The sequence below is a fragment of the Coregonus clupeaformis genome, chromosome 6 (genome assembly GCF_020615455.1).
Source record: "Coregonus clupeaformis isolate EN_2021a chromosome 6, ASM2061545v1, whole genome shotgun sequence".
NCBI classification, from domain to species: Eukaryota; Metazoa; Chordata; class Actinopteri; order Salmoniformes; family Salmonidae; genus Coregonus; species Coregonus clupeaformis.
In genome coordinates this window covers 16,127,265-16,153,249 of record NC_059197.1, presented here as the reverse complement: position 1 = coordinate 16,153,249, position 25,985 = coordinate 16,127,265, and the positions used below count along the sequence as shown (strand labels likewise).

At 43.5% G+C, this 25,985-nt stretch overlaps 1 protein-coding gene across 1 annotated transcript; it reads right to left on the bottom strand.

Annotated features, from left to right (window-relative positions):
- Positions 1-1,340: 1,340 nt before the first annotated feature.
- Positions 1,341-23,546, bottom strand: LOC121567741 (A-kinase anchor protein 1, mitochondrial). The gene is made up of 11 exons (XM_041877981.2): positions 23,247-23,546; positions 10,390-12,137; positions 8,584-8,708; positions 8,327-8,453; positions 8,078-8,214; positions 7,658-7,835; positions 7,419-7,569; positions 6,972-7,039; positions 6,693-6,766; positions 6,370-6,435; positions 1,341-2,826 (listed from the first exon to the last, which is right to left on the bottom strand). Exons 2-11 carry the CDS (start codon positions 12,110-12,112, stop codon positions 2,764-2,766), a joined length of 2,712 nt encoding a protein of 903 aa, XP_041733915.1. The 5' UTR covers positions 12,113-12,137; positions 23,247-23,546; the 3' UTR covers positions 1,341-2,763.
- Between the last annotated feature and the right edge of the window lie 2,439 nt (positions 23,547-25,985).

Below are 25,985 nucleotides of genomic sequence, written 5' to 3'. Positions count from 1 at the left end.
TTGGGTGACAGGACAGATGGGTGTCATTTGGATCAATGGAGTAATTAATCTATACTGATTGTGACATAATGAAGCTGGAATCAAAGAGGAGAGGACATTGGTTGAAATGGCTCTTTGAAACATGAAGGGGCTGAAAAGCTCAAACAATATGGCTCCTGCTCCACGCCAGCTTTGGACTCTAAACCCAGCTAGCCATGACATGTAAGTCCCTTGAATTTGTAAGTTATACTGAACAAAAACATAAACCCAACATGCAACAATTTCAAATATTTTACTGAGTTACAGTTCATAGAAGGAAATCAGTAAATTGAAATAAATTCAATAGGCCCTAATTTATGGATTTCACATGACTGGGGCGCAGTGCATAGGCCCACCCACTAGGGAGCCAGGCCCAGCCAATCAGAATGAGGTTTTCCCCCACAAATGGGCTTTATTGCAGACAGAACCCCCCCCAAACATTTCCTATGGTTCCAGAAACATGAACAGTTATCGGGTAGGGGAGATACAGTACCAATATTGGACTGACTAATAACTGACATTTAAACACCTTGCAACAGCTGCCTCTGAACTAGCAGCATGTGAATCAACCTCAAACTAACCATTACTGAGACATGGTTCAATCAATCCCACAAAATGTGTGAAATGTATACTTCTCTAGTAGCAAGGTTGATAAAGTGCAGTTAACCTATGTGATCAATATGTATAGGAGGTAAGTCCTTTGTCATGTGGTTTACATGCCAATGCTGTCAGTTTTAATAGTAATGCAGGAATAGTCAAGCGAAACCGTTAGGTAAGATCCATAATCTATCCTGGTTCTTAACTTCAACACCACAACAAGACCAAGCAGAGGGACGGAAGCTGCCTTATTACCAGATCAATCCAATTCAAGTGTGTGGGGACGGGACAACAACACCACCACCCATCAGGAAACATGATCAGGTAAACATTTAAAAAGTGTATTCTGTTCAATAAATGACAAAGCAATTAATTCCTATGCAAAACCCAACAAGACCAAAGCAGAGCTACAGTATGAAGCTTTGAGAAAAGCTGCAGTGTGAGAGACTGATTCTCATGGCTCACTTTCTCTGTACTGCACTTTCATATGCTGCCGAGTGAAGAGGACCGGGACCGTCAAGGCCCTCCTTTCCCACAGTGCACAGGGGCTAAAAACACATTCCACCCCCGGGTACCAGAGTAAGTGAGTAGTCCGCAATACTTCTTTTTGGATCCATTCAACTGCAACACAAATGTAAAGTGTAATAATGTTACAGGGTGAAGACTATAAGAGGGACGCAGACCTGGGCAGGTTAACATGCATATTAGAAGATAGACTGATTTTAATATAAGCACTGGGCCTATCCCGACTGAGCAGGGCTAAGTTACGTTAACTCAAAGCCGTTCTGTAAGAGTTCCAGGTCAGGTATCAGAGGCCTGTCCGTGGCTGTAGTGTTTCCACACACCAATGCTAACCGCACGGTGGTGTCCTCTCTCAAAGTCCTTAGACAGCTGCACGAGGCCCCCCTGGAGTCAGTCGAGAGGGGGGAGGGGAGGGAAAAGAGTGGAGCTAGTGCGCCCCTACCCTTCCGTTGCATGTCCCAGACAGCCAGCCCCATGTCATGTCCCAGACTCTGCAGCTCCAGTGCCAGACAACAGTAGTGGATCTGAAATGTAGTGGTGGTGGTAGTGGTGGGTGCGCCAGCTGAGATGCCAGGCAGAACAATGGATAGACGCTGAAGGCAACTAGCGATTGCATGGGGAGAGAGGAGGGGTCAGGTTGGTCTGCTTGCAGGTCAGTTGGAGATCCCAGAAAAGGAAGCCCGTTTGGTTTCTCCATAAGGCCACAGTGTTGTACGGACTGGAGAGGCCAGGGCAGATCAGCAGGCCTTCACACGACTCCTGGGACCCCGGTTCTGCACCTTCTCCCAGTCAGTCACCCAGGTCAGGGGGTCGGAGACAGGAATCACCCCCATCCCGTCCGTTTCCTTGACTGTGGTTGTGGTGAGCTGCAACAAAGCTGAGATCTAATTTTTTTGGTCTCCACAGACGAGGGCGTCAGTCACAACCATGAATCCAGACGCCATCCTTAGACCCCCAGGCCTGTATGTCCACGGCTGTCATGATGAGACCGAAAGCCTGCCAGCACATGAAATAGGGACTGGCTACTGCACTACGTACAATAATCTAGAAACCCCACACTTAGCCCAGTCTTCACAGCCCAATTCCTTTGATGTCACCATACAAGTGTATATATGTAGTTACAGCTGACAGTGAGGTTAGTTCTCCATTGACACTGTTTTCTATTGAGTGGAGTTATACATCCACAGCATGATGAGAATCCACAGGTAAAGTTGTGGAGTGAAACGTCAGGTAGGACGAACATTCGGAACGACCTTTATTTAGTTACAATATAGATCTCTTTTTAAAATGTACAAGTACTTTATTTTCCTTCTTGAAGTTATTTTGGTGTGTGGGGGAGGAGAGGAGGGGAGTTGGCTTATTCTGAAGCAGTACTTCATTATCTTTTTTCTGCATACAACCATTCTTAATTTCTTTTTTAAATGTGGTGTAAAAAAAGCAACCAACAAACAAAAACAAAATAAAAACAAATTATTCCCAAATCCAGTGGTTGTGTTCTTCCATTGAAGTGTTATGGGGTGTTTCTGGAGGGCTGGTGGGGACAGACTCCAAAGATTAGGTGAGAAGGGATCTAGGAGGGGTGTGGTGGAGCTGAGAAAGGGTTGAGGGGTGGAGGGGCAGCAAGGTTCAAAAGCTGTCCACCCAGGTACCCAACGCTCGCTCTGCCAGTGTGCGGTTCACTGATACCAGCTGGATGGAAACAGAGAGAAAGATAGAAGATGGATTCATCAGATTAGTGTAAAATAACAATTGATAACGAGAGTGTAGTTAGCCAGCCATCGGAATGTTTATCTGAAATGTCTAGGGTTGTTAAATAGAGAAGTATATGAACTCCTTCCTAACATCTCGAATGAGGCTGTGAATGAAACTGCCGCATGCCGTCCTATGGTTAATCGATTTAATTTCATAGAGATTGAGCTTTCAGAAGTTGTGAAGGCACTCAAATCTATTGATATTAAGAAAGTGGCTGGCCCGGATGAAGTGAACCCTTATTTTCTAAAAATTGGTGCTGAGATCATTGCTGCCCCTCTCACTCATACAGTGGGGGAAAAAAGTATTTAGTCAGCCATCAATTGTGCAAGTTCTCCGACTTAAAAAGATGAGAGAGGCCTGTAATTTTCATCATAGGTACACGTCAACTATGACAGACAGAGATTTTTTTCTCTCCAGAAAATCACATTGTAGGATTTTTAATGAATTTATTTGCAAATTATGGTGGAAAATAAGTATTTGGTCAATATCAAACGTTTCTCAATACTTTGTTATATACCCTTTGTTGGCAATGACACAGGTCAAACGTTTTCTGTAAGTCTTCACAAGGTTTTCACACACTGTTGCTGGTATTTTGGCCCATTCCTCCATGCAGATCTCCTCTAGAGCAGTGATGTTTTGGGGCTGTCGCTGGGCAACACGGACTTTCAACTCCCCTCCAAAGATTTTCTATGGGGTTGAGATCTGGAGACTGGCTAGGCCACTCCAGGACCTTGAAATGCTTCTTACGAAGCCACTCCTTCGTTGCCCGGGCGGTGTGTTTGGGATCATTGTCATGCTGAAAGACCCAGCCACGTTTCATCTTCAATGCCCTTGCTGATGGAAGGAGGTTTTCCCTCAAAATCTCACGATACATGGCCCCATTCATTCTTTCCTTTACACGGATCAGTCGTCCTGGTCCCTTTGCAGAAAAACAGCCCCAAAGCATGATGTTTCCACCCCCATGCTTCACAGTAGGTATGGTGTTCTTTGGATGCAACTCAGCATTCTTTGTCCTCCAAACACGACGAGTTGAGTTTTTACCAAAAAGTTATATTTTGGTTTCATCTGACCATATGACATTCTCCCAATCCTCTTCTGGATCATCCAAATGCACTCTAGCAAACTTCAGACGGGCCTGGACATGTACTGGCTTAAGCAGGGGGACACGTCTGGCACTGCAGGATTTGAGTCCCTGGCGGCGTAGTGTGTTACTGATGGTAGGCTTTGTTACTTTGGTCCCAGCTCTCTGCAGGTCATTCACTAGGTCCCCCCGTGTGGTTCTGGGATTTTTGCTCACCGTTCTTGTGATCATTTTGACCCCACGGGTGAGATCTTGCGTGGAGCCCCAGATCGAGGGAGATTATCAGTGGTCTTGTATGTCTTCCATTTCCTAATAATTGCTCCCACAGTTGATTTCTTCAAACCAAGCTGCTTACCTATTGCAGATTCAGTCTTCCCAGCCTGGAGCAGGTCTACAATTTTGTTTCTTGTGTCCTTTGACAGCTCTTTGGTCTTGGCCATAGTGGAGTTTGGAGTGTGACTGTTTGAGGTTGTGGACAGGTGTCTTTTATACTGATAACAAGTTCAAACAGGTGCCATTAATACAGGTAACGAGTGGAGGACAGAGGAGCCTCTTAAAGAAGAAGTTACAGGTCTGTGAGCGCCAGAAATCTTGCTTGTTTGTAGGTGACCAAATACTTATTTTCCACCATAATTTGCAAATAAATTCATAAAAAATCCTACAATGTGATTTTCTGGATTTTTTCTCTCTCAATTTGTCTGTCATAGTTGACGTGTACCTATGATGAAAATTACAGGCCTCTCTCATCTTTTTAAGTGGGAGAACTTGCACAATTGGTGGCTGACTAAATACTTTTTTCCCCCACTGTATATTCAATATTTAATTGCCGAGTAATACCATTCCAAAAGTCTGGAAAGCAGCCTATATCACGCCTACACATAAGGGTGGAGATCCTTCCCAGTTGGATAACTATCTTCCCATAGCTAAACTGTCTGCACTGGCAAAAGTCTTGGAAAACCTGGTGAACTCACAGTAGAAAGACTGTCTTTATAATAACTCAGTTTGATCTAAATTCCAGTCAGGTTTTAGAGCCAAGCATAGTACAATTACTGCAGTAAGTAAGGTTGTGATATTCTAGATGCTCAGGATAAGAAAAATCACTGCATTTCACTTTTTATTGACTTATCGAAGGCCTTCGGCACTGTTGACCATGCCCTGCTGTTGTATAGACTAAAAAAGGTTGGTTTAAGTGTTGATGCATTGGATTGGTTCCAAAACTACCTTTCTGACAGAACACTGTGTAGCACAGGAGGGTATGAAATCTGAGTTTCGAAGGCTTACAAAAGGAGTTCCCCACAGCGCAATTTTAGGTCCGATCCTTTTTACACTGTATATAAACGATATAGGGAAGACCGTTGACTCTGCAAATCTCCATCTGTACGCTGATCACACAATTATTTATTCTAGCACATCTAATATTGAGAAGGCTTTTCTGGACTTACAGTTGGCTTTTGATGTTATGGTTCTCTTCCCTGAAAGTAAACAGATTAGTCACTTGCAGATTTTAACTATAAGGCCAGCAAATTGATAGGGTCACCTCCTATAAGTATCTTGGGATTTGGTTAGATGAAAAGCTGAATTTTAAACAGCACATTGATAACTTGACCAAGAAGCTAAAGTCGGGTTTCTATTTTAGGAACAAATCTTGCTTTTCAATGTTAGTCAGAAAGGATCTTGTTTTTTTAATCAGTGCTGGATTATGTTGTGCTGGATATTGTCTATATTCAGGCCTCAGCAAGTACCTTAAAAACTCTGGACACAGTGCATCATGGTGCTTTAAGATTTATTACAAATGCTAGATCACTCACCCATCACTGTGATTTGTATGCTACGGTGCAATGGACCTCTCTCTCCACCAGGAGGCTAAAGCACTGGTACACTTTTGTGTACAAAGCATTGATTGGACAACTCCCTTTGTATTTCTGTTCCTTACGGACCAGATCAGTCACTCAATACAGTATTCGTTCACAATCGCTGCTGTCCTTGTCTGTTCCTATGGCTAGAACTGAGATGGGGAAACAATATTTTTCCCATAATGCCCCTTCATCCTGGAACATGCTTCAAAATATATTAAAGTTAGGGGAGTTGGTGTCCTTGCCTGTTTTTAAGACTCTGATCAACAACACAGTTTGTGATTGCTTCAGTTGTTTATAATCTTCAATTGTATCTGTAACACTGTCTTTTCTGTGTATTTTGTATTTTTCTGTAATATTTTCTGTACACGCTGCTATTTCCCTGTTTTGCCTTCTTGCCAGGTCGCCCTCGCAAAATAGGTTTTTAACCTCAAAATCGGTCTTACCTGGTAAAATAAAGTGGAAATGTTTACAATTACACCTTTTGTCTAAACTTCCAAAAGGCAAACATTTTCATGCCAAATCCCATGATCAATGTGAATGTACCTCTTCTCCAACCATGTTCCACATCTGGACCAATGGGAGACCAGTGTTGTTGTCGTAGTTTGTGACCTGGAAGAGAGGAAACAGCAGCCAGGTTAACAACCAACTACCTTCTGTGGAGCGTACAGTACAGTGCATTACCGTAGAGTACAGTACAGTGCAGTATAGTACAGTACATTACAGTGCAACAGTACAGTGCATTAGTGCAGTAGAGTACAGTACAGTGCAGTAGAGTACAGTACAGTGCAGTAGAGTACAGTACAGTGCAGTGCAGTTCAGTGTCTTCCAGCTAGCTGCCTGGAGCTGGATGCTGTATTTTTGTTTACCTGTGCAAGCAGTGCTACCCCTCTCGTCATCTCCTCCAGTGCAGAGTTGGCCTCGGTTGAAAAGCTGTTCTCTCCTGTGGATGGATGTATTTATAGATGTGTTAACGCAATTGACAACAGCAGATTTGACGACCTTCCACAGGAAGGATGACTTTGTAACAGTTTGACATTCAATTGGATTGGTTTCTTGATTTTGGAGATCGTCCTTGAGCGTGAGTAAGACATCTATCGCAATTGTAAAGTGATACCATGTCAAATAGCTAAATAAAATGATATTACCTAGAAGGGGGGCGATGTTATCCAGTAATACTTCTGCACCTTGGAACGGTAATGTTACGAAGTCCGACCTGAAAATAAGGATTTTACATAAGAGCAGTCAGTCAGCGTGTAGAAAGACCTACCATCCCTGCTTTACATAACATTCTGTTCCCTCTAAATATGATACACAACTTTGACCAGAGGAGGGCACAATTTCCAAACAAAAAGGGTTGAATGAATACCTATTTATCTAAACTCAAGTCAATTTAGGAAAGAAATTAAGGAAAATGTAATGAAAACAGATTTGAAAAAGTATGGAAAGATGCCAGTTCTTCTGAAGTCCAGTTCTGACAACGTTCTCTGAATAGACATGAATTGGAGAGAAAAAAAGTGCCCGCAACCCTGAAAACGTGCATCAACTATCCATACTTTTATCAGCCTCCAGCCATGTGTCTGAGGGGGGCCAACCTTATTTGCCGTAGTGTGTCGATCTTCACTCGGTCATAGCCACCATAGTCCACATATCGGATCTCAACCTCGTTGGTCTCTTTGTAGAAGGAGATGACTTGGGCTCTCCACCAGGCTCCCTCTACCGCCGGCGCCGCACAGATCACCCCCACTGAGACAGAGAGCATCGAGTCTGGATCACACACACACCTGGTTCAAAAACATCCAGACACACACGTCCCTCCTTGGGGGTCTCTTACCCTCAGCAGGCGAGGGCAGGGTGGGTGTCCCTGGCTGGGAGTAGCACAGGAACATCTGCTGGTCCAGGCTGCGTAGGGCGTGGTACGTAGGGTGTGTGTGCTGCTGGACGAAGAGGTGACCTGCCGACACAATGTTCACTACGATCACCTCCACGGTCACACCGCTGGGGAGCAGGAGCTGAGAGAGGAAACAGAGTTAAGTTAACAACTTTCAAATTAGAAGCCGTAAGGGCAACATTTCATTCTTTAAGTTAAAGCACTTTCTTTGACAAGTCTTTATATCAATTAGCAGCACCTTAACTGTCATGCAAATAAAGCATGTTTGAACAGATTTGAGAGACGGAGAGAGACAGAAAGAGAGAGACAGAAAGAGAAAGGATCCCTGCACAACCCTCCAGGCTCTCTAGGTACCATCCTTACCCAGGAGGTCATGGGCAGCGAGGGAAGCGAGGGCAGCGCGAGCGGCAGAGGTGGGGGGGCATACAGGTTGGTCAGGTCCAAATCCTTAAACTTCTTCCCGATCAGGGACAAGGCTTTGTCCACCTGATGCTGGGAACCTAGTAGTGACACACACACAAATTAGAACAGCTGAATGATACTATCCGGAATCCTATCTACAACCAAGTGACTCATCTGCTCCTTCTGACTGTAGAGGACTACCCCACTCACCCTCTATGTGGCAGATCTGGAACTCTTGAGTGTAAGGCAGGGTGGAGATGTAGATCTTTGCACCAGAGCTTTGCTTCAGGAAGCTCACATATCGCCCCTGTTTCCCAATTAACCGACCCACCAGATGCTGAGAGAGGGAGAGAACAGAGACGGAAGAACACATTACAAGGAGATATTGGGTTAGAATGAATGTGATAAGAACACTAGTCAATAAGTCAAGTCCCTGTGGTGTGTGTGTTGGGATGGAGCAGGCTCACCTTTGGCACCTCAATCTCCCAAACGATGAGTTCAGAGCCCAGAGCCATGGCAGGGCTGCCACTACTGTCCCTAGCCCCCATGGTGCAGCCACTGTCCACCGAGTCCATGCTGTTCACATCCGAGCCTGGACACACACACACAGACCTGAGTCAGACAGGTCTTTTACCAACTCACAATTACACATCCAAACAGGACAGGTGTCTAACAAACATATACCCTACACACACACACACACACACAACACGCCTGGATAAATACATGTTAAATAAAACAAAATAAACAGATACACCTGTGCACATTTCCACACACACACACACACACACACACACACACAACTCAAAGTTGAACACACATTCACCAGATCACCCAGTTCACACACATAAGTAATTGAGCTGTTACTCAAACAAATCACACACAGGGCATGAGGCCACTAACTGACATTAATCCAAAGTCCACCCACACGTGCACACACAACCATGGCTCTTACCAGGCATATCTGATCACAGTGCTGCTCTAACAGACCAAAAACACAATGACACCCTCACTGGACTGTTATGAGTTTTCACCTTCTGTGTGACTGTGACCGCTAACCTTGTTAGGAACACCCAGCAGGTTTTAGGTGTGGTTCTTCCTATTGTGACATCACAACTTGCCCCCTAAGCAAAAGGTATGGCTCCCCAAACACAGCTACAGTCCCTATAGCCTCGGGTGGTATCTGGTACAAACACAGCTACAGTCCCTATAGCCTCGGGGTGGTATCTGGTACAAACACAGCTACAGTCCCTATAGCCTCGGGTGGTATCTGGTACAAACAAAGCTACAGTCCCTATAGCCTCGGGGTGGTATCTGGTACAAACACAGCTACAGTCCCTATAGCCTCGGGGTGGTATCTGGTACAAACACAGCTACAGTCCCTATAGCCTCGGGGTGGTATCTAGTACAAACACAGCTACAGTCCCTATAGCCTCGGGGTGGTATCTGGTACAAACACAGCTACAGTCCCTATAGCCTCGGGGTGGTATCTGGTACAAACACAGCTACAGTCCCTATAGCCTCGGGGTGGTATCTGGTACAAACACAGCTACAGTCCCTATAGCCTCGGGGTGGTATCTAGTAGAAGAGCATCAAAGGACTAACTTCATCCTACACTATGATGGGTAACTAGCCACCAGCAAAGAACATTTAGCTGAGAATATTATCACCTCAACTGAACGCTTTTCTTTGCTGGTGGCAGACTAGCTAATAGTCACAATATGATTCTGCAAACATTTCTTAGATGGGCAACTTGTTTGGCCCACTTCAGTCATTTACTCTTACAGCTCCTATTTGGCGATCTCTTTACCTGAAATTGGAAAGCTACAGCACAGAAGCAGAGACAGTTCAATACCCTACCCCCAATTCACACACACGTGCCTACTTCTGAATAGTGTTATTTTGCCAGATCTAAGACCAAAGCTGGTGACTTTCCAAATGATTAACACTTAGTCCATGCAATCAAACATTTCACTCAGCTTTTTAATGTTGCTAGATGTAAATCTAATGTTTAACAAAGGGCTCTCTGTGATGACACAGAAGGCGCTCTTGTTCTGCACTCAGTTTGCCCCCATGTCTGGAGAAACTTCAAATTATGAGGAAAAATAAAAGACCTTACGACAGAAAAGTGTCCATGAGTGTGTGTGTTCTGAGCCTCAAATCACACGCGGTTTGGGAATTTGAGTAACTTAGGGGAGCCATGTGTAGATCAGTGCTGGGGTGTGCTATGAGCCCGACTCCACTACAGGGTGTGGTGTGGTCTGTAGTCCTACCTCCAGACTGATCGGTCTCAGTCTCACTCATCCCGTGAGAACCGTTCCTCAGACCCATGCCATTGAGCCTCTTCACTTCGCCAACAGCCCCCAGCACGTGGCCTGGTAGGGCTGCCATCACCTCTGCCACTACCTCTTCTGAGGCCTGGCGCAGCCCACCCTCTCCCTCAGACATCCCTGACACCTGGATCAGATCCTCTCGGCTCTCCCTGCTCTGCTGGTCCTCACTGCTGACCCCATCCTCAGAGTGACACGTACTGCAGGCTGAGTCCTCTGCCACCATCACCCCCTCGTCTCCCTTCAGTTTGTCCAGGTTTCTAGGTCCGCCGCTGGCCTCTTGCCTCCCCTCCTGCAAGGACGCTGCTGTTGACCAGGGGTTATTCAGTGCCTTCTCTGTCCCCATTGGCTCCCATGCCGTGGCGGGCGGGCAACCGTTAGGCATCCCTTCTTTCTGCTGCGCTCTCCACTCCGTCTCGGAGTGGCTTATTGGGGAGGGCCCTTCCTCCATGTTCCTTATGAGTGGCTTTTGCTCAGAGCATGGCCTCCCATTGGCCAGCGGGGTGCTTCTGCAGCAGGGCTCGGCGGTGGATTGGCCGAGCCAGGTCTCTGGACAGGAGGTAACACTGAGGACCTCCTGGGTGGCTGCCCAGATGACCTCAGTGATCAGACCTGCTGCCAGGTACTCCAGCTCCTCACTGCTGCTGGGGGCCCAGTTCTCCTGCTGGGGGTCTTGGGCCGGGAAGGCCGGAGTACTAGTCACAACAGCATGGTAGGAGCCCTGCGATGATGTGGGGGTCTCTGGGAAGAGGGGCTCATGTGTGACTACTTTCAGGGCCTGGGCCGGCGTCTCAGCTGGGACGGCATGCGAGGAGAGCAGCTCATCTTTGGTACTGCTGGAGGGGACCGGGAGGGCATCTTTAGCCACCAGCTCCACTTGCAGGTTCTGGGTGAAGGTCACTGCTGCTACCTCTCCCTCTGGCTCGGGCCTCTCTGCATTCGTCAGGTCTGCTGCTGTGGAGGAACTAGTTGTGGCGTGGGACGTCCGGGAGAGTACAAGTGCTTCTGATGTTGTGGCGATGGCCTCCTTCACTGGAGCCGTGACCTGCTCGGTAACCGTTGATTTCACTGGCTTTGTAACAAAGGCATTGCCGGCTGGCGGGCTCTGTCCAGTGGCCCCGTGTTCTCCCTGGGGAGCCGAGCTCTCCTTCCTGGTCTGTGTTGGTAAGGGTGAGGCTGTGGGAGAAGAACTGCTCCTGGGTGTCTGTTGGCACCTATCTACACCAGGGTCTGCGACTGCGTTGGCTCTGTCTGGGTGGTGGGAGGCATCTAGCCTCTCTGTTGGTGAACAGGATGTACTCTGTACCTCTACTGCCTGGGCCTTAGTGGCTGGGATGTGAATCTGTGCTACTACCTCCTGTTCTGTTGACCGTTGCCCTTTGGCCTTGGGTGGTCGGACTCTGCTGCTGGCTGTTCTCTCTCTGCAGCTGCTGCTGGTTGTGGGGGTAGTGGCTGTGGCGCAGAGGGACACTGTCCCTTTCTCTACCAGGCCGTTGCTGCCATCACTGGGGGCCGGGGACACCAGCAGCCCCATGGCCGCTGCCCCCTCCTCGCTGTCGTGGTTGGCGATTCGCTCTTTCTTGCGTGAGATGTACCACCACCAGCCTATAAGCGCCAGCACTCCAGGCAGCGTGTACGGGACAATAGACCGGAACCTCAGTGGCATCTCCTCAGGACCCTAGCAGCTACACCTGTATGTGGGGGGAAAGAGAGAGAGAGAGAGAGGCTGAGGTTAGCTTATTGGAGTCTTTCAGTTTCACTCATTTGGAGTTCAGGACTAGTGTTAAATAGGATATTAAGTTAAGACAAACTGGCTAACATTTTGAATAGCCTAAGTGTCTCATTTGACACTTACCCTATAAAATAGGCCTGCGAGTTGCATAATACCTCTGGGTATTATGATAGTGTAAAGACTATAGCAGGTATTATATAGTGCTGTAGTGTGTGCATGTGTAATCACACCCACAGCAACTAGAAGGGTGTCTGAGAGGCAAATAGAATCCAAATGCATCAGCCCTGTTCACACAGCTCTGACAATAAGCATCAGCCCTGTTCACACATCTCTGACAATAAGCATGGCACTGGGAGAACAAAATGTGATGATCATAAGGAAACTATCCTATGGTGGCCTTGCCCAAAAGACTTCAAGGAAATAAATGCTCTAAAAACTAGCATAGCAGTTAACAGGTGCAAGCAGAGCTTCAAATAAACTACAGAAATGAAACCTGATAAGGCATTACTCCTGTGAAAAGGCCTTGACTAACAAATGACTTATAGTAAAGTAATGAATTAATTCCTGCAAATTTACCACAAGCCATCTCGATCTCATGCCACACAACTTCAATTGTTGAGCTGCACAATGCTTTGGGATGCATACGGCACTGAAGACAGAGCACTTTTGTCAACAGCTCCTGGTGAAGAAAGACGCAGCGGCCTGAACCTAACATACTCGTTTTGACTGTGGACCTGAATGAACATGCACTAATATGCCTGTAAAAACCTGATACCGGACATAGAAAACTGTGATGTGACCGATTACCTCGTTGAGATAACTTCAAAAGACAGAAATTCCCATTCCTGTGGCTTCAAAGTAGTATTTGTTTCTACTTCTGAACCAAAACAAGCTGCAACACAAATATCTAGTTCCTAGAAGGAGGAGAAGCTGTGCCACCATCAGGGATAATGTTTAGCCTCCCTGTACCTACTGGGCATGCCCAGCTCCTCCACTGCTGATTGGTCGAAGCACTCCATGTAAAAAAGGAAGTCTGTGCATGCCTTTCCTTAACAGACCCAGAGCAGGCCCAGCCTGTAGAAGGAAGGAATGCATCACAGAGGTGACTCCCTCGCCTGCCCCCACCCCTCACCCCCTTCTTTCACCCAGCCTACTAGGGTGTGTGACAGCTGGGCTTCCACTGCCCCTTAGCAAGCACAAATACACACACACAGCAGGCACATACACAGGAGTCAGGTCTGGGTCACCATGAACCTGGATTTTGAAATATGGCCTGGAAGGCACAGAACACACTGTAAAGCTGGAACTGACAGAGTCAGTCTGCACTGTACAGGTAGACAGCCAGGGGCCATGATATTCCTCTCTGAATGTGATTAGAGCCTCCTCACACATAGGTCACATTCAGAGAGGAATACCATGGCCCCTGGCTGTCTACCTGTACAGTGCAGACTGACTGTCAATTCCATCAGAAACTTGCCCCATTGCAATTAGCGATTTGGTTAGTCAACTGTTAGAAAATGGAGGGCCTTCCACAGCTATTTGTATGTGTCCATCACTTATTTCACCTGTTCAAGGAACCTATAAGAGGCTCTGAGATTAATGACATGTGATTAGGAGAGGAGGTAAAGGGGTTGATGTGCAGGGAAAAACAAGTAGGCTTCAAATGCCTCCAGAGAAACCAAGATCAGGGTCGTTTTCAGTTAGGGCAGAGAGGTTAGAAAAAAAATGAGGGTTTCTTTGACAAGTTCACCAATGCTGCGTTTACACAGGGAGCCCATTTTAAAAAAATCATTTTCCAACAAATCACATCAGATATTTTTCAGAGCTGATCTGATTGGTCAAAATACTAACTAGTGAAACCTGTTCTCCCTTTTCGTCATGACCCAGTAGTTTCTCTATCAAAATGATACATCCCTTGCTGTCCATTTCAATAGTCTCCATAGGCAAAATATATAGATTGTGTAGTTTATATCATTACCATACACTGAGTATACAAAACATTTAGAACACCTGCTCTTTCCATGACAGACTGACCAGGTGAATCCAGGTGAAAGCTATGATCTATTATTGAGGTCACTTGTTAAATCCACTTCAAATCAGTGTAGATGAAGGGGAGGAGACAGGTTATAGAGGGATTTTTAAGCCTTGAGACATGGATTGTGTATGTGTGCCATTCAGATGGTGAATGGCAAGACAAAATATTTAAGTGCCTTTGAACGGGGTATGGTAGTAGGTGCGTGGTTCTGAAACATAATCTTCAGTGCGCTGTAGAATTGGTGCCTTTCCCCATGTTGCTTTGTGCATAATAGCAGCATATTGGGATTGAGAACAATGCGGCAGAGGCAGCAGCGACAAGGAAATTGCCCTTGCCTTAGCCTAATTGTCTAAGAAAAGCAGAAACCCCAATTTAATTAGGTCTATAATCAATAGCCTAACTGTTAAATGTGCTTTGCTTTAAAAATCCTCCATATATACAGTTGAAGTCGGAAATGTACATACAGTGGGGGAAAAAAGTATTTAGTCAGCCACCAATTGTGCAAGTTCTCCCACTTAAAAAGATGAGGCCTGTAATTTTCATCATAGGTACACGTCAACTATGACAGACAAAATGAGGGAAAAAAATCAAGAAAATCACATTGTAGGATTTTTAATGAATTTATTTGCAAATTATGGTGGAAAATAAGTATTTGGTCAATAACAAAAGTTTCTCAATACTTTGTTATATACCCTTTGTTGGCAATGACACAGGTCAAACGTTTTCTGTAAGTCTTCACAAGGTTTTCACACACTGTTGCTGGTATTTTGGCCCATTCCTCCATGCAGATCTCCTCTAGAGCAGTGATGTTTTGGGGCTGTCGCTGGGCGATAGACTATCAACTCCCTCCAAAGATTTTCTATGGGGTTGAGATCTGGAGACTGGCTAGGCCACTCCAGGACCTTGAAATGCTTCTTACGAAGCCACTCCTTCGTTGCCCGGGCGGTGTGTTTGGGATCATTGTCATGCTGAAAGATCCAGCCACGTTTCATCTTCAATGCCCTTGCTGATGGAAGGAGGTTTTCACTCAAAATCTCATGATACATGGCCCCATTCATTCTTTCCTTTACACGGATCAGTCGTCCTGGTCCCTTTGCAGAAAAACAGCCCCAAAGCATGATGTTTCCACCCCCATGCTTCACAGTAGGTATGGTGTTCTTTGGATGCAACTCAGCATTCTTTGTCCTCCAAACACGACGAGTTGAGTTTTTACCAAAAAGTTCTATTTTGGTTTCATCTGACATTCTCCCAATCCTCTTCTGGATCATCCAAATGCACTCTAGCAAACTTCAGACGGGCCTGGACATACTGGCTTAAGCAGGGGGACACGTCTGGCACTGCAGGATTTGAGTCCCTGGCGGCGTAGTGTGTTACTGATGGTAGGCTTTGTTACTTTGGTCCCAGCTCTCTGCAGGTCATTCACTAGGTCCCCCCGTGTGGTTCTGGGATTTTTACTCACCGTTCTTGTGATCATTTTGACCCCACGGGGTGAGATCTTGCGTGGAGCCCCAGATCGAGGGAGATTATCAGTGGTCTTGTATGTCTTCCATTTCCTAATAATTGCTCCCACAGTTGATTTTATTTCTTCAAACCAAGCTGCTTACCTATTGCAGATTCAGTCTTCCCAGCCTGGTGCAGGTCTACAATTTTGTTTCTGGTGTCCTTTGACAGCTCTTTGGTCTTGGCCATAGTGGAGTTTGGAGTGTGACTGTTTGAGGTTGTGGACAGGTGTCTTTTATACTGATAAGTTCAAACAGGTGCCATTAATACAGGTAACGAGTGGAGGACAGAGGAGCCTCTTAAAGAAGAAGTTACAGGTCTGTGAGAGCCAGAAATGTTGCTTGTTTGTAGGTGACCAAATACTTATTTTCCACCATAATTTGCAAATAAATTCATTAAAAATCCTACAATGTGATTTTCTGGATTTTTTTTCCTCATTTTGTCTGTCATAGTTGACGTGTACCTATGATGAAAATTACAGGCCTCTCATTTTTTTAAGTGGGAGAACTTGCACAATTGGTGGCTGACTAAATACTTTTTTCCCCCCACTGTACACCTTAGCCAAATACATTTAAACTAGTACAAATTCCCTGTCTTAGGTCAGTTAGGATCACCACTTCATTTTAAGAATGTGAAATGTCAGAATAATAGTAGAGAGAACGATCTATTTCAGCTTTTATTTCTTTCATCACATTCCCAGTGGGTCAGAGGTTTACATACACTCAATTAGTATTTGGTAGCATTGCCTTTAAATGGTTAACTTGGGTGAAACGTTTCGGGTAGCCTTCCACAAGCTTCCACAATAAGTTGGGTGAATTTTGGCCCATTCCTCCTGACAGAGCTGGTTTAACTGAGTCAGGTTTGTAGGCCTCCTTGCTCGCACACGCCTTTTCAGTTCTGCCCACACATTTTCTATAGGATTGAGGTCAGGGCTTTGTGATGGCCACTCCAATACCTTGACTTTGTTGTCCTAAACCATTTTGACACAACTCTGGAAGTATGTTTGGGGTCATTGTCCATTTGGAAGACCCATTTCCGACCAAGCTTTAACTTCCTGACTGATGTCTTGAGATGTTGCTTCAATATATCCACATATTATTATTATTATTATAATATCCCTTCCTCATGATGCCATCTATTTTGTGGCATGCACCAGTCCCTCTTGCAGCAAAGCACCCCCACAGCATGATGCTGCCAACCCCGTGCTTCACGGTTGGGATGGAGTTCTTCGGCTTGCAAGCCACCACCTTTTTCCTCCAAACATAACGAAGGTCATTATGGCCAAACAGTTCTATTTTTGTTTCATCAGACCAGAGGACATTTCTCCAAAAAGTACGATCTTTGTCCCCATGTGCAGTTGCAAACCGTAGTCTGGCTTTTTTATGGCGGTTTTGGAGCAGTGGCTTCTTCCTTGCTGAGCGCCCTTTCAGGTTATGTCGATATAGGACTAGTTTTACTGTGGATATAGATACTTTTGTACCTGTTTCCTCCAGCATCTTCACAAGGTCCTTTGCTGTTGTTCTGGGATTGATTTGCACTTTCCGCACCAAAGTACGTTAATCTCTAGGAGACAGAATGCGTCACCTTCCTGAGCGGTTAGACGGCTGCGTGGTCCCATGGTGTTTATACTTGCGTACTATTGTTTGTACAGATGAACGTGGTACCTTCAGGCGTTTGGAAATTGCTCGCAAGGATGAACCAGACTTGTGAAGGGCTACAATTTTTTTCTGAGGTCTTGGCTGATTTCTTTGGATTTTCCTATGATGTCAAGCAAAGAGGCACTGAGTTTGAAGGTAGGCCTTGAAATACATCCACAGGTACACCTCCAATTGACTCAAATTATGTCAATTAGCCTATCAGAAGCTTCTAAAGCCATGACATCATTTTCTGAAAATGTTCAAGCTGTTTAAAGGCACAGTCAACTTAATGTATGTAAACTTCTGACCCACTGGAATTGTGATACAGTGAATTATAAGTGAAATAATCTGTCTGTAAACAATTGTTGGAAAAATTACTTGTGTCATGCACAAAGTAGATGTCCTAACCGACTTGCCAAAACTATAGTTTAACAAGAAATTTGTGGAGTGGTTGAAAAACGAGTTTTAATAACTCCAACCTAAGTGTACGTAAACCTCCGACTTCAACTGTAGCTACAGAAATAAGACAGATCCTGCTTTTGTTGTCTGTTTGAGTGTTTGTTTAATAACCTACTGATTCTGTGAGCACCAAGCATCATTCAACGGCAAAATGTCGGATAAAGCAATTTCACAGATTCGGCTGTTTTTTTAAATCTTTGCTATGCTGTAATAAAAGGCTATATAAAAATAAAAAAATGTTAGAACAGACTGGCATTACTTATAATTTATTTAGGGTTGTTTACTCGGTTCCAAACAGGCAGAAAATGTATCTTGTAATCTAACAGCACCTGTTTGTCACATAATATGCACGCAGCTCTCGCTCCTATACCCTCCTTTTTCTTGATCAACTTCTTATTGTTATTACAATTATTATTATGATCATCATTATAATAATAAGTTATGTTGTTATCATTAGTAGGCTTTGTATAGTAGCCTTGTATAACCACCATCGAGCTGTAGACCTAAGAGTGCATCCTGTTAAGCATTAATACCTTAACTTACTTAGGCCCATATTTCAATATATAGGCTACTGTATCAATCAATCGTTCATTCGTTCACACAGCATATGAGACATTAAAGCTTTGAAATGCAATCAAGCATTTTAGTTTTAAAATAAAACAACAAAGTGAGCTTTGAATATTTAGCCTAAACAATAAATAAACTGCAATTCACAAATGCATGCAACTGTTTTTAGTCTGCTGTAATATAGGCGTTATATATATTATTTTTAAGCAATAAGGTCCGTGAGGGTGTGGTATATGGCCAATATACCACGGCTAAGGGCTGTTCTTATGCACGACGCAACGCGGAGTGCCTGGATACAGCACTTAGCCGTGGTATATTGGCCATATACCATAAACCCCCGAGTTGCCTTATTGCTATTATAAACTGGTTACCAACGTAATTAGAGCAGTAAAAATAAATGTTGTCATACCCGTGGTATATGGTCTGATATACCACGGCTGTCAGCCAATCAAAATTCAGGGCTCAAACCACCCAGTTTATAATTTCCATTAGAACAGACTCTGGTACACTTATTTATTTAGTGTTGTTTACACGGTTCCAAATGGTCAGAAATAATAATCATAACAATATTGTAATCTAACAGCAACTGTTTGGCACACAATACTCACGCAACGCTTGCTCCTATACTCTCCTTTTTCTTGATCTCCACAACTAAGTCAAATGTCTCCCACAGATCTGACTTCCCCTTTCCCTCCTGAACAACCAGTAAACGTTCACCCGTTTCGAGTTTCTTTTTCACGTCCTCCACATCCATTTTGCTTTCAACATTACTGTGTTTGGAGTTTGTTATAACCAATTTATTGACGTGACTATGATAGGCTATAGGTCAGGCCCTATTGGTCACATGAATGCGATGCTTACATGTTTCACGTAAAGAGAGCAAGGGTTGAGGGAATGTTTTCGTAAACAAATTAGGGATTTCGGTAACAGAACTTTTCAGTCAGAAACAAGAAAATGAATGGCTGAAATGATATTGCAGCTTCAGCACGGACAGCGCAATAAACACTTGTTGTGCTGTGGTGCCTTTTGGCTGCAGTAGGGAGGAGAGTGACAACACGGCAGATACACAGGCACCCGCAGTCTTTATTTTTTTATTTAAAAATGTTTAACACTGACCATCGGGCTCTTGAGTCATTTGTGTGTCTTAATTAATCAAATAGTGTGTTTAAAGCATCAGACAAGCTCAGTGCATATGTAGTTGATTTTATTCAAATGCATAGGGTGTGTCTACACGTTTAAACATTTTGAACAATAGATTGGTCGAAAGAACAGGACAACTCTCGGTCGACCAAGATTTTTTTTTGTCGGGGACAGCCCTAAAAGAAGTGCAACGCTTCTGGGTTTTTCACGCTCAACAGTTTCCCTTGTGAATCAAGAATGGTCCACCACCCAAAGAACATCCAGCCAATTTGACAACTGTGGGAAGCATTGGAGTGAACATGAGCCAGCATCCATGTGGAACACTTGACACCTTGTAGAGTCTATGCCCCGACAAATTGAGGCTGTTCTGAGGGCAAAAGGGTGTGGAGGGGTGCAACTCAATATTAGGAAGGTGTTCCTATTGTTTGGTATACTCTGTTGATATCCAAAATGTATTGTAGCATGCCTTCTTTGGCCAACTAAAAACCTTGTATGCATTCTAAAAACAGTCTATTTGATACCATACAAAATGTAAACTAGCAGACCGGCAACAAAGACAGCCACAAATAACGATTTGCTCCATCATGTTTGGACGTGAGGGGCTTTCCGGAATTCCAATGGTGGGATTCCTGCGGGCGGAATATAGTAGGGCAGTGATGTGGAGGGAGCAGGAGTCACTGGGACTACATGGTTGAAGGGCAGGGATTAGATAGAGGTCAATCAGATCGCATTAGTCACACAGGGAAAGACTGGCAGGACCACCCCCTCCATGTCCCAGAGCAGCCACCACCTCCACTATGGCCCCATCTGGCCCAGTTGTGGCTTCTTAAGCATCCCTTTATAACCGGTTAACCGCAACATCCGCCCCCAGGGTAGACAAATACAAACACGTCACCGCCATACGTGGCCTGCATAACACATCGGTTCTCTCATTAAAAAGTGGGTAGAAAAGCAGAAGAGGTTTCAAATTGATATGTATAGGATTTTCTAATAAAATGTTGTTGGATGGAAGACAATGGATAAGGTCTAATGCCATACAAATTTAAGAACAGTGCGTTATATGGTTTTAAGATGTATTTTGAGAATATTGTGCTTAAGAATGATATTTAACTGATTAGATTGCATGTTGCAACACTGTTCATGATCACAGCACCAACGGAGTCTATAACTTGAGCAACGATCAGATTGATAATGCAGAGCAGAGGAAACCTTGCCCTAGCAGTTGTGCATTTGAGGCTAGTCCCACACCAGTTTCCTGTTCCAGCAGTGTCAAAACAAACTTCTCGATGTCTGGATTTATGAGATTCACTGATAGGCTATTAAGGATGATGTCAGCACCATTTAACTTCAAATTGACTGATCAATAAACATTACGACATTCTTTCTCCAATACTAACCACCAACATGGTAGAAGACACCTAATATGAATGAAAAAGCAAACTGATCAGGGCCACGTCTAACCAGTTTAGGCATCTTGCTGAGTAAGGCTTTAGTAGAATACACACACCATACTATAAAACCAGACAGGGCATGTCGGATTAAACAACGTGCTGGAACTAGTATCACTTTATATGCTGGACTCAAGGCTGGTTCACCATTGATTCCTCTAGTTATGCAGACTAGTTTCACAAGCGTTTCAAGTGACAGACCCTATGTGAAGGTCCATGACACCTTGCTAGCCTTGTTTGTTAAAGATGCACTCCAGGCCAAAGCCACTTCGTAATAGGTAGTTCTTTACTCTTTTGTTGTCTATTGATCCTCTATTTTTCCCTCAAGCAAGGGGGAGGCAGATGACATCAGAGTGCAACCATGAGACCAACTCCTTGAATGGCCAACTCTTGAAGTTTGCAGTTGTCTAACAAACACAATTTTGCTCAAAACATATTTTGGGGTGCCATTAAGTGTGTGTACTGTATTTGTACTTGGGATATTCTTCTTCAACAGGAAGAGTTCAAAAGTAGCTAAAATGCTAGAAAAAAACGAAAATCCAGTATGTCATGAGTTTTTCCTGACATTCACCTTTGACAAGGTTAGAATACACAACGCAAACTACACAAAGTTACTCCAGTGCCTAATAAAAGGATTTGGTTAGTCTATCTCTCTGTGCACACCCCGCCATAAACCACTCCACAGCCTGCCTATGCATGGGTGAGTAGGCCTACTGACTGTAGACTAGAAAGAATCAAGCTGCGATATGTACGACCTTGGAGGTAGATAAGGGAAGGGTCACTCGGTATTTGCTTTACACGTTACAAACCATACAATGCACTGAGCACGAGCAGCTTATTACACAGCGATGCTGCATTTGGAATACGAGGCAACCTTGCAAAGCATACCTAGGATAATAATGCTTCTCCCCCCAGTCGAGAGATTTCTAGTCCTCAATTGTAGGCTATCCTACGAGGATAATCATTCCCATAGCAGTTCACACAAATGCGGAACCAATAATAGCTTATTATAGGCCCTATAATAATAATTTTAATGTGATGGAGAATATTAAAATTACAGTTTCATTGCACACCGACAATGTTTTATTAAACCGGGCCTCTGAATTCAAGTTTCAGGGAATATTTGATGGTTGATTGAGCAGGCTACATTTGCCTCGACGTTGCTCTTGGGCTTCAGAAATAGCCTATGTACCGCTACTTGATAACCTATAGGTTATAGCTAATAATTGTCGTTCCAAAGCTGAGACTGACAAATGACGCGGTTAAATGTAGGCTAACTGGCAAAGTTTCGAAGCTCCCATTGCAATAGCTGAATAAGGGAAAGATTGTCTGGGCTAGGTAACTTGCTAGTTATGACCTACACTGAGTGTAATAAAAGCATGGTAGGCCGCAGCGCATGATGATTTACAATGTAACGTTATCAAGTTAGCCCAACACTATTGTAACAATAAACACTGATGAAACCGTGAAAGACCCATGAACCACGAGTTCAAAGCACAACATTCTTACATTCATGCTTAACCAAACACTATATATTCGAGATGTTGGCGAAACAGTGCATTTATGTGCCTAATTCATTTAAGCCACCATTAGAATACGGTTAGCCATCTTCGTTGAGTCTGAACTATGACTGACACTCCATTCAGTGTTGATGCTAGGCATGCGACAAACGGTTCCGCTACAATGTAGCGGCAAGATCATTTAAATTGTGTCCTGGCAGAGAGTCGAGACAGTAGTTCGTGACCAAACGTCGCATATATCTTGCATTATGATAGTGGTCGCCATGTAGGATAACCTGGCAATGCTAGGCTAACTCTGCAGCGTGGGCCTCGAAACCTTCACGTTAGCTTGATAGCTGGACATGATGGATAGCCACCTTGTTTGTTAGCAATTCGCTTGATCCGTCCAAGCAAACTCATGGACACAAAATGGTGACTACAGACCACACAATTAACATAAATAATGTACATTTAGAGTCAATTGTCATTTTAGGACGCCGAATAAACTACATAGTTCTATGTCTGCGTGAAACATGCACTCAATGACATGGGCTGCAGCCGCTGCACATTACTAAAGTGGCGGAACATTTGTAACCAATTTAGTGAAACAACGACTGTTCCATTTCTTGGAATGGAACACTTTGTAGCGCAACATTGTAGCCAACCTGCGAAACAACTCGAGATTGTTAGAATGATGTAGCTAGCCAGGCTACATATCAAACTGACATCTTCTGTGGGCCCCTGGCTGTCAATTTAACACTAGCACCTTTGGATTATACTTACAGTATTTAAACGTCCTCCGCGCCGCCACGGTGAATTAAATTATCGTGATATAATGTTACGTATTCCGGGCCCGACTCAATCTCAACGTGCTCCTCTACACCGTGACTCTTTCTCTATCCTCCCCACGTGTTGACCGTCCAAGCGCTAGACTCTAAAAACAGACCTAACAGCTGATCAAACCTCGCGATAATGGTGCAGAATGGAGAAGGTAGTGTCGCGGAGTGAGGCAAATGCAGTAAAGTTTTATTGTAACTAAGGACACAATTATCTCTGAGTAGTCCTTTAACTAAATAATGTAATTTCATATGAAACTGACGTCCTCGCTGTACATTGTCTCATTGGACACATAGGGAGAAGTCCAGTGGAGGATGGCTCATAAATGTCTGGAATGGAGTCAATGGAATGGCATCAAACAAATGGAAACCATCTGTTTGATGTATTTGAGACCATTCCACATATTCTGCTACAGCCAGTACCAAGAGCCCGTCCTCCCCAACTAGGGCGCCACCAACCTGTGGGAGAATCTCAATTGCACCTCCTTGCGTCCTCTCTCCTCGCCTCCTTCTCAAAACCCATTGGCTGAGAAAACCAGAAGTCCCTCCCCTCTGACCTTTTCCTCCAATGGGTTTTGAGGAGGAGAGGGGACGCGAGGAATGAGCAATTGAGATTCTCCCATAGGGCTAGGATGTCCTCTGCGTTGTAAATTTTCCTCATGAACACTTCAGATATCCCAACTAGCGGATGACACCTCACTTTTTTTGAAAAATATGTCACAAACTAGATTAGCATTGGATATTGTGAAGCAGTTCTCCAAAATCTCAGGTTTGGTATTAAATCTTTCCAAATGTGAGATGTTTGTTCTGAAAAGGGCTGTCAATCCAGCAGACTGTAACATCTCTGAAAAATATACTGTAACCTACCTCGGTGTAAAGACCACCCAAAATCTTAAGGCTGTGAATGATCATAATTTGAATCCTGTAACTGAATCTATCAAAAATAAATTTTCCTCATTGTTAGGGAGGGATTTACGTCTTCAAGGGAGGGTGCTTTTATCCAAAGCTGAGGGGCTATATTTTTTCATCTATTGACATCCCCAAAATCGGCCCCCAAATCCACTTGCTGTACCTTAGATAGGCTACCGTACAACTTCGTATGGAAAAACAAGCCACATAAGATAAAAAGAGATGTTATCACCAACAGGGTTTGTGATGGCTGTCTAAATGTCTTAGACGTCACTCTCTTTAATCACATATCAAAAGTCAACTGGGTTAAAAGGTACTTTAAAAATCCTCAGTTTCTGGAATATTATACCTCATTTTGTTTTTCAGAAACTCGGAGGGCTTAATTTTTTACTACAATTTCGCTATATTGTGGGTAAACTTCCTGTGAAATTGGCGGCTTTTCACAAGCAGGCTTTAATGTGCTGGGCTTTGCTGTATAAACCACTTTTCACCTCATGTTTTATATGGAATAATGGGTCGATATTACATATAAACAATATGTTATTTTACTGTAACTGGTTCTCGAAAAACATTGTCCTTGTCAGCCAATTAGTTAGTATTAGTGGGAATCTATTTACACGGAGAGAATTTATGGAAATATACAACTTTGAGGTTTCAAGCAAGGAATATGACCCTGTTATAAAAGCTATACCTTGTGGGATAAAATATTTACTTCAGAATAATGCATATTTTGGAACATCTATTGTAAGCGATATCCAAGTGAATGGCATAGCTTTACTAGATAAGAAATTCAGTAATCGTTTTTTAAGGGATATTTTCTACAGGAATTATATTCCTTCTGCTATATTTTATTGGGCTTCATCGTTTGATGTAAACTGGCGCCGTGCTTGGCTCACTCCACACAAATGTATGGTGACCAATAAAGTAAAGGAGATCTCCTTTAAGATTATCCATAGATTCTACCCGTGTAATAACCTGATTTCTAAATATATACCTGATGTTACTAGTGAATGCAGTTTTTGTTAACTAGAAACTGAATCTATTGAACACTTATTTTGTAATTGTTTACATAGTGAGGTGTTATGGACTGATGTACAACTATATCTTGGCAACAAAATGCATACAACCATTGAAATATCTAAGTTTGACATTATTTTACTACACTGATTCCACAATTGAACGTCAGTATATCATAAATCTCTATTTTATTAGGAAAATATTTCATACACAAATCAAAATGTATGAAGAAAAAGGCCCTTTTTTTATTTTTTTACAAATCAGATTTGGAAAACTATTTAACACTATTAAAACGTATACAAAAGAAAATGTCAAAAAACTGTATTCGTGACATGTCTATATTTGATTTGATATGTGGATTTGTGTTATTTTTTAAATATATGTTTTCTCTCTCATTTCTTTGTGTAATCCCTCTGGCTGTTCTGTTTTTTGTGTTTTACATCTTACTGTTAAATAAAATGTTAAAAAAAAAAAAAAAAAAAAGAACTACTACCAATAACTTCAGATGGCGTTAACAAATCGTGGCTTTTAAGTGGAGCGGAAAACTTTTATTATTAACACTGTAATAATTAAATGTATATGTTATACACATTATACAGCAACTTACTGCTTTACAAAAAAGAAAAACAATATTATCATCACATGTATTTAGTGTAGTAAATATACCTTTTTCAAATTGTACGCAAAATAGGTGAACATACAGCGTAAAAAAATAAAATTGGACCAACACTCCAGTGACAAAATATTTGCACATCAAATA

Coding starts and splice junctions, on each gene's coding strand:
- LOC121567741 (XM_041877981.2), bottom strand. CDS start 12,112: ATGCCACTGAGGTTCCGGTCTATTGTCCCGTACACGCTGCCTGGAGTG. Junction 7,836..8,077: donor CGCTGCCCATGACCTCCTGG/GTAAGGATGGTA, acceptor TTCCTCTCTCAG/CTCCTGCTCCCCAGCGGTGT. Junction 7,040..7,418: donor GACACACTACGGCAAATAAG/GTTGGCCCCCCT, acceptor CCTTATTTTCAG/GTCGGACTTCGTAACATTAC.